Source organism: Chrysoperla carnea, chromosome 1, assembly GCF_905475395.1.
Source record: "Chrysoperla carnea chromosome 1, inChrCarn1.1, whole genome shotgun sequence".
Taxonomy (NCBI): domain Eukaryota; kingdom Metazoa; phylum Arthropoda; class Insecta; order Neuroptera; family Chrysopidae; genus Chrysoperla; species Chrysoperla carnea.
Genome location: NC_058337.1, coordinates 92,517,605 through 92,537,340, shown reverse-complemented (window position 1 = coordinate 92,537,340; position 19,736 = coordinate 92,517,605). Strand labels below are relative to the sequence as shown.

General features: G+C 29.3%; 1 protein-coding gene across 1 annotated transcript in view; it reads right to left on the bottom strand.

Annotated features, from left to right (window-relative positions):
- The window catches only part of LOC123293753, a 34,610-nt gene that overhangs the window by 325 nt on the left and 14,549 nt on the right, over positions 1–19,736 (bottom strand). The window contains exons 2-6 of the mRNA XM_044875062.1: positions 11,910–12,021; positions 9,802–10,734; positions 7,574–7,770; positions 1,087–1,302; positions 882–1,013 (exon numbers count right to left, since the gene is read on the bottom strand). Coding sequence (XP_044730997.1) covers positions 882–1,013; positions 1,087–1,302; positions 7,574–7,770; positions 9,802–10,734; positions 11,910–12,021 — 1,590 coding nt within the window. The remainder of the gene's footprint in view (positions 1–881; positions 1,014–1,086; positions 1,303–7,573; positions 7,771–9,801; positions 10,735–11,909; positions 12,022–19,736) is intronic.

The following is a 19,736-nucleotide window of genomic DNA, read 5'->3' as shown; positions in this document are numbered from 1 at the left end:
TATTATTGAAATACGTTTAATGTTTAAAAATAAACTTTGAATAATTGAACAATTAATACCAGACTAGTCAAAATGAATTTCTCAAGGAATCGAAAAAAATTACCCTCCTACTTATGTTTTCGTCGCTCTGCGAACTGTGGAACTCAAAATAGCAACTATTTTTGTGCTACATTCCCGGTAAGTGTGGAAAAAAACATGAGAAATGTTTATATTTTAATTTTGTCGAAAATGGTGACTTTGAAAAAAGTTTCAGATAAGATCCATATTTAGTTTTAATAAAAAAAAATGTTGAATGCATTTTCGGATTGCTGCTGAAATAAAATCGATTAAGAACCAGTTAAAAATTGCCCACTTTAAACCCCTCTAGGGTGACCGTCGAAAATTTCCAAAATTCCTGTATGTACGTTTAAGAGAGATAGCGTGTAAACGTAACATTTGAATTTATCCTTGAGTTGTTTTATCGAGGCCAACTTTTTAAAATTTAAAGTGTGCTTTCGAGCCTAGTAGTACAATTTAATTGATTCGAGTTCGAGTTCGAATTTAAAAATTACAAAAGTGAGTATTTTGAAATTATAAATAAGTATCAATAAATAAATTTTTCCTTGCCATGGTTTCGCTGGTCACTCAAAATTAACATATGCAGGTTGGAAGCAAATGAATACCCGAAATTTCGTATGTTGGTCATTTTCGGCTAATTATGAATATGTATATCTTTACTGGGTACTTATAAAATTGGACACTAAAATAGTATGAAATTCTAGCTTTCTGGAAAGTTTTTTTCAAACATATTATTGATGCTTTCAAGAAAATCAGATACCATAGTAACATTTTTTACCGTAAACAAAAATGTAACTCTTTCGAAGAAACTTATTTGTTCTTACCTCAGTTTCATGTAAAATTTTTGTTCCATGTTCGTCTTTTGCACCTCGCTTACCCCATCCCGTAATTGTACACATCATATTGTATGGTAAGGTTTGATTATGTCTGGGTAAACACGCGAAAGTTTGGGATATCTAAACATAAAAACAAAATTAATTTCAATTTTTAAATTTCTTGGAAAAAAAAAAATATTTAGATACTACTTACTTCAAATGGAAGTTTCAGTAACGCAACATCATTATCCACCGTTTCGGGATTATATTCGGGATGTGATACCATTTTTTGTATTCGAAATTCGTATTCAGTTCCATCTTTGTATGAAATGTCGTGATCATTGATTCTTACGTATAAATGTTTCCTTAAACAATGTGCTGCTGTTAGTATCCATTGAGGTGAAATTAATGTCCCACCACAAAATGGAACCTATAAAATTTAAATTTTATTTACTGAATAAATTTTATTTGGTATAATCAAGTTGAAAAAAATTGAATCGATCTGAAATGATATACGATAATTTTTCTAGTCATTCAATATGTCTCTATTCTTGTCATACATTATGCAAATTTGGGATACATAAATGATTTCATTAATTGTTTTCGCTCATTTCTGACCCAGTTTTAATTGAATGCTAATCGTATTAAAAAAGTCATATATTCTAGAAATTTATACCAGAAACGATATTAGATGAAGTAGTTATTCATTCTAATATTAACTATTCTCAAATTTTGGGGGGTGGAATTTTTGTATTTTGATAAAATTTATGAATGCTTGTTCAGTCGTAAATTTACATGAAATACTCGCTTTTTATACCTTAGGCATTTATTTATCTATGGAATAAACCAGGAATATCTAAATTTTAGTCTAAAGTTTGTAACGCTTAGAAATTTTGGATGATACAAACTACATTTTGGTATAGGTGTTCATAAAAAACCAAATTGGTCCATTTCCGTTTTTACGCCCATTCGTCTACCTACTCGCCATACCTCTAAAAAGTGAAAAAGATAGGGCGCTAAAATTTTTATAGCGTGTTAATGCCGCAAAAAAATGACTTTGAGTGTTTAAATGAACAACATGGGCCAATTGAATCGTGAGCACGTATAGAATTTATTTTCAAACCGCGAGTGAGGAGAGAAAAATTTAAATGTAAAAAATGTTTCTAATGAAAAAATAAACAACTTAAACTTTTTCATTACAACACCCCCCCTCCACCCTGGAAATCGGAAAAAATCCTTAATATACGTTTTTTGTTCAATATATGCTAGAAGAATGGGATTTTTACTGGCTATTTATTAACAGAATACTTCATTCCCTACATTACAACCCTCCAAAATTGGGAAAACCCTTAAAACTACACCTTTTCTTCTTTTTAAGCTAGAAAGATGTTTTTTTTTTATTTATTTCATGTCATGAGTTTTTCTGGGACGCGGATCAAAGGATGGATTCCGTCCTAGGTGTAAAGGGGGAACCCTCTTGCGAGCGCATCGAGTTTATATCAAATAATTGCATATCAAATCTGTATTAAAAGGGTTAAAGGGGTCAAATAATTGGGGAAAAATTCGTCAGGTGTTATGTTAATTTTTTATTGGTTTTTTTAAGTTTTTGCTCTTTTTGTATGTACTTCTATGTTATTTAAACAAGAGTGTACAAATATAAATATTATTGTTATAATCAATTATGCAATGTTTATAGATACCATTTATGTATGCGCGCTTAAATAGAAAAAGGAAAACGTGTTTAGTTTATTACCAAAATTTTAATGAGTTTCTTTTTTTTTTATAAGTTTATTGAATTCAAGTTGTTCTTATCATTAACGACCATAAAGTAAATGTTTGTTAACAAATCAGAGAATGACTTTTGGATTTTCTCATATTCTTCGTGGATTAAGGATTCATAAAAAACTAGCAACGAATAAGAAGTTTATAGTTATTTTATATTAAAGAGATTTTGTTAAATATTAAAGCTTGAATAATGATCATTTTTATAAAATATTTATAAGATTATATTTCTTAGATTTTCATTCACAACAGAAATATTTATTTTTAAATTCATTCCTTGATCACAATCTAAGGGTAAAAAAAGAAAAAGCTCGTGAGCAGGAGAGCTTTTACCCTAAGGTAAAATTTTTGTCCTCATTCGATTCTTCTTCTTGTTTAATTCTTTTTATTGAAATGTTTTTTTTTTTTTTTTTTATTATCTTTTTATGTTTTTGAACTCACCAAAAGTTTATATTTTAATCCCTAACTTAATTTCCTGGAATTGTCGTGTCCAAAGTGTTAAAAATATGATTTTTTGGCATAACAGAGAAGGTAGGATAGCTGGGAAGTTGACAACCCAAAGAAACATTTTCTTGACAGTTGTTCAACCTTCTGGCTGATTTTTAACAATTTGAAATCTCAGTATATGTGGTCAAAGCCATAACAATTGCGAAATATCATGATATTTCGACCTAAAAAAGTGAAAAAGTGCCTCGGAAGATGATATCCTCTGACATTAACTGAACCTATTTGTCGATTTTCATCTCATTTGAATTAGTGAGAGTCCTTTGAAATAAAAAAAATAGAGGAAAACAAATAGCTATACAATCTTTCAGGATTTTACGATACTTCATGTATAGGTATGTTCTATAGCACAAAAACTAAAAAAATTTCATTTCTTTAAAATTATCTAATGAAAACTTTAATTTTTTTTCGTCTCATTGTGGAGAGTCTTGCTGGATTAATTTTTGAAAAGAATAACAAGCTTCTGTAAAAGTTAACGTGGAGATAACTTTGCCACACCGATTTCAACAAATTTTTATAGGAATTTCGCCTCATCACATTTCACATTTTTGAACTATGATTTGATCACTTATTTTTGTGATTGAATAAGAGAAATTTACATAATTTAAAAAACACCCGACAAATGTTTCGGGTACGGAATCCTAAACTCGCACTTGAAACATATCTAAGAACACTCTCCATCATTTAAATAACCTTTTACTTAAAGCCTTTTCCAAACTGAACCGATTTTGAAGATCATAACCAATTTTTTAATTTTTTGAATATGGAACCCTAAATTTGAGCTTGAAACATAACTAAAAACACTCTCCATTAAATTACATTTCAAACGAAATAAAAAAAAAAAAAATCGATTCATTCGTTGGGGATACGATGCGACAGACAGACAGGCAGACACACACAGACAGGCACACACACATAGCGGTCAAACTTATAACACCCCTTTTTTAGTTGGGCGGTTAACAACAGTTTAATAATTTAATGTCACGCTTTTATTTGGACTAAATTTTATATATCTTTCAAAATTATTTTGTACTTTTTTATTGATTTATTAATTATTTGATAAATCTTTTCAAAAGGATCAAAAATTAATTTATTTTATTGGCGATTTCAATTTGATATATGTTTTTTCCCCCTGGTCCCACCAAACAATCCTTTCAAGCCTGCTTATATAACCATTTTTACGAGCTTGATTTTGTTTGTTTACTCCCATATTCGAAATGTAAAATATTATTATATAAATGTAGTCATTATATTATCCAAATTGATGGAAATTTTCGCTTCAATGTTTCAAGAAATCTTTTTATAACAATATGAACGTCAGTAAAACAAAACAAAGAAATAAAAACGAGACTGTAAAAAATTAATTATAAACATGGCGGTGACACAACTCCATAAAAATGGGTCGTAAAAAAATATGATAGTAACGAAATGAATATAAAAATATTTTTAAGATGTTTTCCGATAAATACGAAAAAAAAAAGATTCCATATATAATGTATATTCTCTTTTGAAATACGAGCGTTTATTTGATGGATGATATGAGTTATTATTATTCGTTGAGGTTCGAGTGAATGTCAACTGGGGACTAATCTACATAACGGACAATAAATTTGTTATTACATAATTTGGGTTTAATTAAGTTTCAACATTTGTTGCTACGCCTTTTTCTATGTCCGTTGCAACGATAGTATTAAAGTTTTAGAAATATTATTGAATAGATATAGTCATACGAAGAGTTCCGTTGCAACTAATGTTAGTGTAGAAAGGCGAATTTAAGAAATCAAATGCAACTATCATTGTAATTTTTTTTCAATTATAAAAATATTGTTGGTTATAAGTTTATAACAAATCAATATTAGCAATGTTAACTTACATGCTACCACGTAAATCCGAGAGATTTTATCCAGATAGATGTTGCCACTCTCATGGGGGAGCCATCTGAACATAATGTAAGAGTAATGTAATAGCATATCTGATATATTATATTATAATCGTGAAAGTTTGGATTGATGGAAGGATGTTAGTTACTCAATAACGCCAGAACCGCTGAACGGATTTGGATGAAATTTGGCATAGAGATAGATTATAGTCTGGAATAGCACTCTTATCCCGGCTAACTTACGCTACTTTTTATTCCGCTAAAATGTATGGTTCCCGTGGGATGGATTTGTTTTAATTTTTCATAGAGCAAAGGATCACTAGGAATCTTTCTTCTAAAGTAAGTTATTTTCATCTATAGATACAATAGAATGTTTCCAGCAAATGTGTATATCAAAGACGGGCATCTCATAGGTACCTTGGATTCATTCTTATAATTAGCCTATTTGGCCAATAGCAATGATCAAAGTTTCTATAGCGGCACCAAGTTAGATGTAGATTTTGATCTATGCACCTTCGAATATATTTTTAAAAAAAATGCCAACAGGTTAAAGTACAAAAAAAAAAATTACTCATTTTACACTTTTTTCATCTAAAATTACTACTTTATAGTCAAACCTAAAAAAGTAACTGTTAATAGAAAAAAATGGTTGTTAGTAGCGAACGACAACAGTGTTTCAAAATCATTTGCCATTTTTATGTCATTTTTGTTATTTCTATAAACTTAAGAAACTTTAAAGGTTATTTGTTTCAGGAGAAGTTATACAAATAGTGCTCAGTGAAAGATCATACCTTGAAAATACATCATCTTCATCGTAAAAATTGAATATTTTTACCGAAAACATACACTTATATATTATTTTATTCAATAAATGCGATAAATTATAATAAAAATAGATTGTTACTTAACGTAAAAAGGAATTACATTTAAAATACCTACATTTATCAATAATACATGAATATAATAAGTACAAACCCATTGGATAACACACTGATTTTCATGAATAACTTCAACTTTTTAAATAAAGGTGTCTCTAATTAATTTTGAAAAAGTCCATTACCATTACATTGGAACAGTAAGAAAATAGACAATGAAAACATCAATAAATTCTGAGAGATTTCTTATGGGAAAACAAAAAACTATTATTTGAAACACTTTCTCTTAAACATGATAGTTTTCCTGCAAGGGTGCAAACTAGGACAAAACTTGAAGATTTATAGGTAGCTTCAAATAGTGAGTTCGATGATCCATCAAATAACATTAAAGGGATCAAAAGGGTAAATATTCTGTGAAAAAATTTTCAAATACCCATATTCCAAGAAACGCAAAAATAGAGCGAGTGGAGGAAAATGTCAGTGATTGTATTATTTTTATTAATAAGTTTAAAAAAAGAGCGATTCATGAAAGATAAAAAAGCGGCCATTTTTTATACCATGTAGTATATTAAGTTTAGTACCAAGCTTGTAACGCCTAAAAATATTGATGTTACGAAAAAAATTTTGGTATAGGTGTTCATAGAATTACCTAATTAGTTCATTTCCGGTTGTCTGTACTTCTGTTCGCCTGTCCGTCTGCCCGTCTATCTGTCAACACGATAACTCAAAAACAAAAAGAGATATCAAGATGCAATTTTTATAGCGTACTCAGGACGTAAAAAGTAAGGTCGAGTTCGTAAATGAGCAACATAGGTCAATAGGGTCTTGGGTCCGTAGGACCCATCTTGTAAACCGTTAGAGATAGAACAAAAGTTTAAACGTAAAAAATGTTCCTTATGACAAAATAAACAACTTTTGTTTGAAACATTTTTTTGTAGTACACAAATTTTATAGTATGTATTAGTATGAGAATATCAGTTATGTGTGTGTGGCTATATCTTTTTTTATTTACCTGACGTCAAAAAACAAACGATTGCTTCTTCAACACTCTACACATGGTATTTCAACAATGTCTATACATGGTATTTCAACAATTAACGCATTCAATTGTTTGTTTTCACTTGTTCTTTGAAAATTTCGACAAAATTTCTAAGAATTTAAAAAATTTTAATTTTTTGTTCTATCTCTACGGTTCGCAAGGTATGCACCCATGGGTTTATCGTGGTGACGGGCGAACGGATAAACGGAAATGATATATTTAGGTGATTTTATGAACATATATCAAAATTTTGTTTGTAGTATCAATTTTATTAAGCGAAACAAATTTGGAACTAAACTTATTATACTCTGATATATTTTATATGTAGGGTATAATAATATGTGTACTGGTATTCAACACTGTATACACAGGGTGTTAAAACAATCAATTCATTCAATAGTTTATTTTTTATTGTTTATAATATTTTTAGGCGGTGGAAAAGACTGTCAATAGGTTTTTTTTAGTTTTGAGGTGTCCTTCTTTTGCATGGATATTCTTTATTTAGTTTTTCAGAGACACTGAAGAAGACACGATTTTATGCGTAATTTATGAATGGGTAAAGTGACATTAACTTATTATTATTAGGATATTTATAAAAATAATGTTAAATATTTGTTCTTACTTTATGCTTATTCATAATCGCTACTTGCCAGGGCCATTTATCTTTTACACTCGCATGTCCACCAACAATTCGTAACATTGGCCATGTATATGAATTTGATATTAATGCAATACCACAATTGCTCCGTAAATTCCATGGTATGTCGTCAGTTTTATAATCATACTGTTGATCATAGTTGATTTTGTAATCATAATCTTCTGTAATAGACAAAAATTATTTTTTATTATTTACTACTTTTTGAATACAATAGGCCCGTTTACAAAAATAAGCAAAATTTTAATAAAAATAAATACTATTATTAATAATGGAATAGTATTGTGCTAATTAAATACTGAGAATACACAAAAAACGCTATCGTAATCTCTAAAAAATTTATCATATAAATTGAAAAAAAAAAAAAAAAACGGGAAAAAAAATCTGTTTTTTATTAGCTCAAAACATACAAGGAGGATCGGCAAAAATGGTTCTAACTTTAGGAGATGAGTCTACATTGCGAAAGAATATAAAAAATTCACGCCTGGGAATGTAAATTTTGTGGGAATCTAAAACACTCTGTTTTCCGTTTGCGTCCTTTAAAAATATTTTATAAATTTATTAGGCCACCCGGAAATTACGATTAATAGGTCTATCAAAACTACCTACCCCTTCCGATCACCTATCTTTCGTACATTCGGAAAAATACGATTTCCTTATAATAAAACTCGATACTCGAATCATAGGATGAAATAATCTGTAGGCGAATAATTAATCTTGAGAATTTTGTGTAGAGATGGACAAATATTATTTTAAAATTCTTGTAATTTCATTATTAATCATTGCTTTCCATTCCTGATAAAGGCCATTCTGAGGTTTTTCAAACATTAAATCGTTAATAGCTTGGAAAAGGTAAATTTTAGGGAAAATCCTTTGTTCAAAATACTCAAAGAACCCAAAGAAAACTTTATTTGGTACAATGAAAGAATAAATTTGGCAGTTGTAAACAAATGGGACTAGATTTTCGTCCGGCAAACACTTGATCATCATGAAGGGGCGTCTTTTAAATATGAATAAACAAAAAAATTAAGATTTTCTATGTTACGCGCCTGTCTGATAAGATGATCCTATTTTAATTTATTTTGTGCATTACCAGCGCAACTTCATTATTAATCCATTGTTCATGATAAAATTTGAAGTAAAGCAAATTTTTTTTTTAAGCATAAGGTCAATTTATTATTATGGATACAACAACCTTGATAATTTTGTCAATAAAATAAATAAAAAACCTAGACTTTTAGAGAATTTTTTTTTAATTTATTAGTCGTTACTCGTGTTAGTGGTATATTTTTTTCATTTATAGGGACAGAAATAAAATGTTACTAGTGAAGTTCAAGGTTGGAGGATTAATTAATTTATTAAAATTAAAAATAATTAATAATGATAAAAAAAATGAAATTATTCAATGTCAAGAATCAAAATAATTTGTTTATTTTATTTCTAAAGAGGAGTGTTGTGAAGAACTGTTTTGTATTGTGAATCATTCACCAATATTGTTGGTCTCAAAATATCAATTTGCCGTATTTTTCAATAATAAAATTCCGAAGAAAAATATTGTTTGCTTTCTCCTAAGTAAATTTTTTATCCAATCGATCTTCATTACTGGAATGTTGTTAAATATCCGAGCTTGAACAGTATTAAGCGTGAAGGTTATATATTTCAAAAAAACCTCCTTAAATTTCCACTCACGAACTGCCAACGAGGGGGTTCAATCTTAAAATTTTTTAAGTGATGCCAATTTTTCGACGTCGAATATTCATTTTACGTGGCCATGAAAAATGTTATGACAATAACTGTCGAAAACAATATTTGATTGTTTCCGAATTTCATATTTCATAATTTGATAGAGGGTGGGCATCTTTGGGTTTTGATTGCAACAGAATTCCTTCACGATACTGGAAAGTCTTTTCATGCCTTTCAAGTTATTTTGTATAGCTCTGCAATTTTTTGAACATTAAATACTTTCTCATAATAATAGTTAGCTTTTGCACGTAAAATTATTTATCTCATTCTTACCTCCAGGGCACATCTCCTATCTACCATTAAAATTCCCTTGATTCCAACTTAGTTCACACTAAGCATACTTATTTTATTTGGTACGATATAGTATAAAGAGAATTAAAAGTTTATTAAGTTTTGCTTCAATAGCAGGACTTTAAAAGATAATTATAAATAAAAATTAAATGGAATCTTACCTTCTTCGCTATCGTCGTCATAATTAATACCAAAATGATCAGCAATCCATCGATGACATGGACTGCCTTCCACATAACAATATGCTGTTTCTTTTATCACATTTTTCTTACATGTTCCCTTCTTTTTACAATGTTTGAACCGTTGTGTTTGACAGCTTCGAGTACACTTGGTCCAATTACTCCATTTCGTATATAAACTACGTCTAAGTATCGTAATATTTGCATTATCATTACCACGTATACCATGCTTTGATTGCTTTATCACGCGATCGTACGCACGTGATACATGTCCTGGATCATGGCGATGATGTTGGGCGGAAGTATGTTGTGCGGAATGTAAATCATTATTCAATTGATTTCGATTATTGTTGTCAATAATGGCACTATTTGATTGTTGTTGTTGCTGTTGCATCCGTGCCATGGAATAACCTTGATATCTATGACGATTAGTGTATGGTAAATTTGGTGTAGTTAATCGGCCATTGTTTATGTTTAAGGTGTAACCTCCAGCATTGTTATAATTTAAGGTTGACGATAGCGTTGATTGTGTTGTAACTGTTGGCGTTACCCTAGTTGGTAAAATTGTACTATGTTGACGTTGTTGAGTTTTTAATGGTCTATTTGTTCGTCTTGTAGAATATATATATGCAGGATATGTTGGTGTTGGCGATGATGTTGTAAAAATATCATTATTATTTGAATATCTATGCAATGTACGTAAAGTTTCACGATTTGATTGATTACTATTTCCTGGTTGTGCATTACTACGCCGACGATGATGCTGTAAACATTTTATTGTGTGCAGACAATGGCGTTCCTCTTTTAATACATGCCCAGCACATTTTTGTTGATTTATACAATGTTTTTCTCTAATTTGTTTACAATGATTATTACAGTGTGACCATTGCGTCCAGTTTGGTGCAAAATTTGATTCTAGAAATAAAATATTATCGTTTGCATTCATGTACAAATTTTTCTTAATTGCTTAAAAATGAAAAGGTCAATAAAGATAGATAGCCATTGTGAAAATTTCCTAGTAAAAATACTTTTAAATCTTTTAAATCCCTGTATAAACTAAGAATATTTTCGTAGTTCCGATTCAAAGATGATTTTTGATTTGGTAAAATATAATACAAAATATAAATTTATTACAATTTATCGTCTTATCATTTCAAGTAGTATAAGGTACCACGAAAATTAATTATCGTAATTTTTAGTAATAATAAAAATTTCAACTTTTGCTAACATTACTCGAACAGTCTTAGCTTTTATCTGAGATTTTTATCCTCCACATAAAACTACAACCGTTAGAATATTTACAGGGCCCCCCGTATAATTCAAAGCGATATTTGATCGAATTTAATAATCATTGTTTAACTCAGAGACTTTGAAAATTTAGTGTATTTAAGCGTCAGAATATCACTGCATAATCAATTTCAAGTGGCTTCAAAACTTTATTAATTAGCTAGGATTCCCTAGTAAATTATAGTGACCTTTAACTTGTAGATCATTTAGGTTGTTTTTGAACCTGTAAGTGTGTTTATAAAATCTTAAATTTAACTAAAGCCGCCAGTGTCGAATTAACTATGTCGGGCCCCTTACCCTTTTCTAACTTCCTAAAATATATTTTTTCTCTGAAGTTTATTTCATAAATAGGTAGTTTTTACTAAATTACGAAGAATTACGGGCTATCACCCTATCGAATTAAAAAATGAAACAAAAGAAAAATTCGCGTATTTTTTATATAATGTATATATGAAATATATCAAGGTATACTAAGTTTAGTCTCAAGTTTGTGACGGTTAAAAATATTAATGCTACGAACAAAATGTTGGTATAGGTGTACTTAAAATCCCCTAATTAGTGCATTTTCGGTTGTCTGTCCTTCCGCTTGTCTGTCAAAATAATCAATTTTTGATGACTCCTATAAAAAATCTAAAAGAATTATTTTGACAACAAACTTTTCGCATGTGTGCACCGAAATATATTATAAATAATTCATCACAAATTACAAATTTAAATTGACAGACAGATATATATTATTCAAGTCAAGTTTTGTGATTTATGGTCTCATTCTTATTGAATAAATTTTACACAAATTAACTTACCATCATTTAAATGACTCTTATTAATTATTGTTGAATTTTGTATTGTACGCTGCAATAATTGATCATTTTGTTGTTGTGGCTGTTGAATAAAATCATTATATTGTAAATGGCCCTGAAAAAATAAATTTAAAAAAAATTGATTAAAATCTAAATGTGTGAATCTTGTTATATAATAATTATGTGACTTTCTGATAAATAATAATATTATAATGTACTAATTAGAGAGAATTAAAATTATTATTACCTTTTGAAATGTATAATTTTGATTTTCTGATTGAATTATAATTGATATATATTTAATTAACCTATTTTACTTGAGTGATAAATGTCCAAGTTATAATTTAATTTAATTTTTATATACCTATGATTCTATGTATTAATTATGTATTTTGAATTAGGGTATAGTGTATCTTAGTGACAATGTTCTTTTTATGGATCAATTTACAGTTTTTTGAAATATTTTGGCGATATTGTTATCTATGAGAAAGTAGCTATATGAAGACAAGATTCGCTTACCAGAGGGTAAACAACCGAGAAAATGATTGTGTAGATGTTTTCAAGTAAAATATAAAAAATTTTTCTAGTGCAAACAGTTTAAAAAAATTGTCTTTTTTAATTAAGGTGGCTATTTTCTTTTGTGTTTTAAATCAAATTTTAAGCTAATTGGTGGGTTATGTGTTATGCTATTTTTTAGTTTAAAAAATAACATGTTAGAGGGTTAAAACAAAAACAACAATATCAGTAATAAATGAAAACCAGTACTTAATGTGACATTTTTTCTTTTGCTATACTTAGGTCAGAACGCCAATTTAAGAAATAATAATTAATTAATTTGTTGAAGTTGTCACTGGACTCTCAGAGATTATATTGTCTGTAAGAGAAACATATAGTTGAATTGTGTAAATCAGATATTTTCTATCACCTTTGATGCTATTTATTCCCTTGAGTAAACTGTAAATCCAAATTGTATACATTTGCGCTTACCATTCTCCGAAATATTATTTTCTTTTACTTGTCCCTTTTTAGAACTATAATTATACTAAAACTATTCAATTTTTTATAAAATACTTTTTACTTCTTAATAGAGTAGGTACTTAAAGATCATAAAATATTCATTCATTACTAGATCTCCATGGTATGGACCCTTAAGTATTCTTTTAACGATATATTTAGATGTAAAGAACAATTGAAACTATTGAACGTAATTTTTCATAGTTCAATTTTTGTGTCGAAACCGATTCCATTTATTATTATTGTAAATTTCGAGTAAACCATAAGGATAAATGATTTTTAGCATGGGTACTTTTTAAGCCCACAATTAACTAAATCTATATTCTACACTTCCTTTCCTTTACCTTGCATGGGCGTCAAAATACAGGAGAGTTTGAAACACCCCAAGCTCTACGTCAATAGATTGGCGATTAACTTAATTTTTAAAGAGGGATTTTTTGTCCTATAAAACAATATAAACATAGCCAATTTAAGCAAAAAAGCTTTCCGCACTTAGAGTGTAGTTACTTTATTTATTTTGAGTTGTACTACATCTGGTGGGGCATTGTACAAACCCTATAGGGCCAGCCTGTATAATACAGAAGTCAAATTAAAAAGCCTAAGTTAGTGGACACAATAGTTGCTTAACAATGGCAATGCCACTATCTTGGAACTTGATCAATTAATTATAATTTATTTGTACTTAATTAGGTTATCTACATTATATAATGCCATCAATAATAATGAGTTCAATCTGGCTCGAAATATAAAAATTGCAGTCAATAAAAACAAAGTGGCAATCTAAAATACAATGCTAAGGCTCTACTAGTCTATTGCAAAATACATACTTATTTTATAGAAACAGTACCTACAAATTTTCATCGAACCACTGGGTTTTGTAATTAATAATTAATTTAAAAAAAATTTATTAGCGTCATAAAGTTTGTTTAAAAATGTAAATTTTTATTAAAATTTTATGAAATAATGCGCAAATATCCAAATTTTTTTTATGAATTGTTCATCTTTTTATTAATTCAGTAAGAAGATCATTAGTTCGGTTCAAGGATTTTGTACTTTAGAATAGTGTTTATAAATATAAACATACACTTTGTCGTCCTAATTACAAAATTGATCGTCTGTTGATAAAGCAAGTCGAATGATAAAGCAATTTCTTGAACCATTAGGCAATTCAAATTCTACTAATTAGCGTTGTTCAGTTTTGCAGAAAAAAATTCTAAAAAATTTGCTTACAATTAGTTTTCCCCCACATTCTCGCGAAGAAGCACGAAGTCAGGCCAGGAACGAGAATGTGGGGGGTGATATTTGTGGAGTCCCGTCTCGCCTTATCTGACTTCACTAGAAAGTATTTTTCTTCCCTAGTCAAAGGCCAAGCGAGGCTTTCACAGGAGTACAGGCGAGTATCATTCTCATGAATACTTGCTTGGTTCAGATTACAAGGTTTATTATAACATATAGAGAGTACACAGCTGTTCCCATTTCGATGTCAGCCATGTGCTTCTCTTCGGCTAAGTTTAGCGAGTATACTCGGCGAGGATACTCCGCGGGAGTGTGGATGGAGGGTTAATAGTCTACTCAAAAACTAATTGGTTAATTTTTGCATGTTTTGCTTAAGCATTAGCGAAACAAGAGAGTTTTGCTTAAGCAGTAGCGAAACAAGAGGCACAATCACAAAGCTGAGAGAATCGTTAAACAAATTTTATTCAGTTTTAAATAAATGATATTTTTTTATATATTTATTTTGGAAAATGAATAATATGTTAGTGTGTAGGAGGCCTTTGGGAATTTTATTGATTAGAATGAATTTATTATTTCCTGAAAGTATAATAGCGAGTGGAAAATGTAACAAACCATAATTCTTTATCCAGTGATTTAAAAGCGTTTATATTTCTAAAATTTTAAATTTTCTCTAACCAATTCCCATCAAATAAAATTGTTGTAATTTAAAATGATTTTTTTTTTTTGGATTGCGTATTGAGGAAACTAGTAACATAGATCTATATTTATTAGATTGGCAATCCATAATATACTTCAGTTTACTTTGCAAATTTAATTTAGTTGATAGTGCCGCGGAAAATCGACGCAAAGGAGTTTTAGGATGAGGAAAAAATTTAAATCCAGAATTTAATATAAGCCACTGATAATTTATTGAATATTATTATAATTAGAATTAAATTAGATGAACATATTTGAACAAATATGCAGTCGTTTACAATTCCTAAACCTCGCACTTTTTCAAATTTTGGAAAATGATAGTTTAAGTCATTCTGAATAAAAGTTCCCATGGTCACAAGTCATGAAAATGGCAAGATTTCAAGTTATCGCTAAATTAAAGTTGGAAAATGTGCTCCTTTGTATAAAAAAATTTTTGTACGTATTATATGTAGCTGAAAATATTGATCTTAACTGGAATTCATATTATTGATCCTTTGAACATTTAACACTGCTTCTTATTCGAACTAAAACAAAAGAAAAACAAAAAAACAATAATTAAAAACAACCCTCTTGCATTAAAAAACACACGTACCTATGCATGTAGTTATACAAAGGTTATACATATCTGTTTATGCATTTGCCTATACACACATAGGCATATATTACACAAATGAGTACATTTTCCAACTTTCATTTAGCTATAACATGAAATCCTGTCATTGTCATGACTTGTGACCATGGGAACTTTTCTCTAGCATGACTTAAACTATCATTTGCCGAAATTTGAAAAAGTTTGGCCGAAATATAGTAGATTTCATCTAATTTGTGCGAGATCTAATTTCCTTACTATAAATACGCATTTTGTTGTACTAGACATTGGGGCAGGTTTTATGACTATTCCTACCATACTGAATCTAAACAGTACACAAAAATTATTTTAATACACGAAAATTTGTTTTTTCAATCTAAAAGAACTATAAACGTGAAAAATAACGTAGAGTAAAATTTTTGAGCATTGATATTTTTATTACAATTTATTTGCCTTTACATTTTGTATTATAAAAATAAAACAGAAAAAAATGTTGTAAATATATCAAATATGTCAGACTTGATTGGGTGTTAACATCGTGTTTTTTTTTGTAATACGACTGAACATAGAATATGGTAATATTTATTTATTATTTATGTATGCAATTTAAATTTTTTTTAAATTTATTAAAAGATATCAAATTTATTTGTTCGAATTTATAATCAATTGATGATGTTTTTATTATTATTATTATTATAATAAGTACACTGTTGTTAAAAAATGTAGCTGTTGATCAAGAAATTTAATCCGATTTTTTTTTGCTAATTGTCGTCCTATTAACTCACTTGGTTAAGGCGTAACCAATTCCGTCCGAGGTATGCAGAGGGTAGCGGGTTCGATTCCCGCCGTCGCAACAGAATTAATTTAATTAATATGCATGAAAGAGGTGCACTCAGCCTCTGAAATTGAGGAGCTGATAAATGAAATTATCTGCGGAAAGGTGGTAAAACACATATATGGTGTCACAATGGGCTCTATGGCTCAAGTGTGTCCTTCGTGGACAGCCAATATAACCTAAACCTAACCTAACCTACTATATGAGAATGAGTGACCAAATTAGGCAAATATAGACGAGAAATTTAGCATTTTACCTCTAATATTTCTAAAGTAAGATGGATCGTGATGCGGTTTTTTGCATTAAGTTACACGGCACGGTACTTTGTAAACATTGCAGATTATCTGGAGATAATTTCCCTTGTTATGGTGCATTAAAAAATGAATTTTTTGTATAGTTTTTGTACATTTAACAAAGTAAATAATCATAAGAAAATGAATTTTTTCAATTTTTAACAGCTTTACTTTTCATGATCATTACAAGCTCTTTATAAAATAAAAACAAGTTTTGCTTTTGAAATCAGAATGCCCAGGTCTCCGGGTTCTCCGAAGAATTTTTTTACATCGGATTCGTGTTCAACGACCCCAAAAACACCTTGGGTAATCATTTTCAGACCATTTGGTACATTATTGATGGGATAATGATTTTTTATAATTGCTTAAAAAAGTGCATAAAAAAATGCCCCTTTTTATGCACAAAAGAGGGAAATTATTTCAAATAATCTTAAATATTCACAAAGTTAGAAATATTTTCTGAAACCTAATCCAAAAAACCGCATCTTACTTTAGAAATTTTCACGGTTTTGACGTTTTTTGTGTTAAATTTCCTCGTCTAATAGACTAATTTGTACTTTTAATTTTAAAAGTCATTTAGACTGAAAAGGTCATTGATATTAGGAATGCTTGGTAGTCTCTGCCGTGTGTGAGAATGTTGAAAGTAGTGAGACGTCATGGAAGTATATTTGCTAATAATCTAGTAGGTAAAGTGCCATTAAATTCATGGATCTTTATGGCTTGATACTTATGATTTTGAGGTAATTCCCAATCAGTAGCATTTTTTCCAACCATATATATATGGTCAAATGGCTCTAAAGAGAGAGTGGGAGCGCAATCGCAAAAAAGTGAACTCAAACAGTTTGGCGTCAATAGTAAGTAAAGACTATCGCTTAAATTTGAGAAACAAAAGACAAAATTCAATGGCGGTTTTCGGGGTGTAAATTAAAAAATAACTGAAAAAATGGCTCAAATTTTTTGTTTCGAGTTTCGACATGTTTTGTCAGAAAAGTAGTGGCTGACCTACTATAAATTAGTACACAAAAATACATTTCAGTTGGACTGCTGGATGGAGATTTCAATCTTGTATTTTTTGCTAGTCAAAATTTAACAAATCAATTTGAAAATTTTCTGTCACGATCCCATTTTGAATTCCGACTTATTTTAGAACTACATACCGTTCTTTAAATAAATGTATTCACAAATAGTTCTTCAAAATTAGTTCAAATTTTGTAAATTTAACTGTCCATATTATGCATAGAAATGATATAAGTAGCTTATTAGTTTGGAATTTATTAAGAGATCAATGGACCATTTAACACAACAATTTAAAAAAAAATTACGCGTACGTTCTGTGTTCTGTATATAAAAAATGAGATATTATCATAAATAAATTTAATAAAATCGTTTAGATTAGTTTATGGACCATGAAATGTCATTTTTTTTATAGTTCATCGATATATATACATTTAGGAAAGACTTTTTTGAATGGGAAATAATTCATTCATAATACATTATAAAATATCTGGTGTAAGCAGCTATAAAACTTCTATATATAATCTAAAAGATTGTACGAGGAAGTTGTGTGACTGTGAAGCAATGGCAGAATACCTCTTTATGGAGGTCTTGACTGAGCCGTTGCCATAGCAAACATACTCATATGTTTAGATATTTATTTTGAATTTTATACACCTATATACTAAATTTTTGACGTTTTCTTCAGCTTGGTACTTGAGCCCGAATTTTCATTTGCCATGGTTTAGGTTTTATCGATGTTTATTTGCAAGCTTAGTAAGGTGCTTGATTTGAAAATCAAGTTGATTTATCATAGAAGCTTACTCGTTCGTTGCAAACAAAACTATGTCATCTGCTAATATAAGATTTAACAAGTAAAATCCATCAACTCTGATCCCGTAGTCTTTCCAGTTTAAGGTTTCGAATACTAGCTGGAGCACTGCATTGAAGAGCTTAGATGATAGAGGGTTGCCCTGTCTCAAACCTCTTTAATAGGAAATTTATTCCCGCAATATTCTAGTCTTAAGTATGTTGTTGTTTTGGAGTAGATATTTTGGATTGGATAACAAATACGTTCGTTATAAACTGCAAATCTGGAAAACGTAGTATAACGGAAGATGATTATTAGTTTCTACCATGATGTTATGATAAGTGTATAGAGGTACAAACACACTGTATAGATTAAACTTTTGTGGCAATTGCTACATGGAGGTGAAAAAGTTTAAAGAAACAAAATGCAATTCATGCGATAGTAACAACAAAAAGTTTTAAACAGTATTTTGATAAATTGAAATATTGTTTATGTGATTTTAAACTGGTGCAATAGGTCATAAACTTCAAGAAGTATCAGAAGGAAAATTTAAAAAGCTATCAAGGATTGTTTGTGTGTCTTATTTTAGACAAGGTGGAAATACATAATCTGTTTTGGTTATATTTAATATGAATCCAATGTTCCATATTTATGTTTCCATTTTGAAAAGTCTATTTGATTCATACAAAATTGTAAGGAAATGGGTTGTAAACAGATGTTTTCCCTCGGAAAAATACACGTCTCGCTCTGACAATTACCTATCGAGATAAAAACTATCCTATCTCTCAAGTTTACGCAAGCAAGAGTTAGCGTAAACGAGATTTTTATAAATAAAGTTATACACACAATCCAAAGGCAAGTAAGGAGGCATTACATGCAAAGTACATAACGAACTACTGATTCTGAAATTTGTGTTCGGAAAAATGTTGGCCCTGGATGGTCTGTACCGGTGGTAGGTTTGAACCGGATTTACCCCATGACCATCTTTATAACTTTCGGCAATAATTTTACTCTTAGCGCAAGGATTTCATGAATTTGATAACTAAGTTTAAATATCAGAGGAGAGTTAAAAGGGCATTGAAGCACAACTTTTTGAATTTTTACTTTAAAGTAGTACCGAGGCGAGAACAAGTGTAGTCAAATCAGCAATCATTTTTGAGTTTTTCTTTTACAACTAATAATTTGTAATGAATTAAAATAACACAATATAATATTTTATTGATCATAATAAAATAAAAATTGAGTTGACTAAAATTTAAATGTCAAATTCAATGATCAACTGTTATTTAAAATATTAAAAATAACCTTAAAATTTGCTGTTTGTTTACAAAATCCAGAGTGATTTTAATTTATATATTATTTT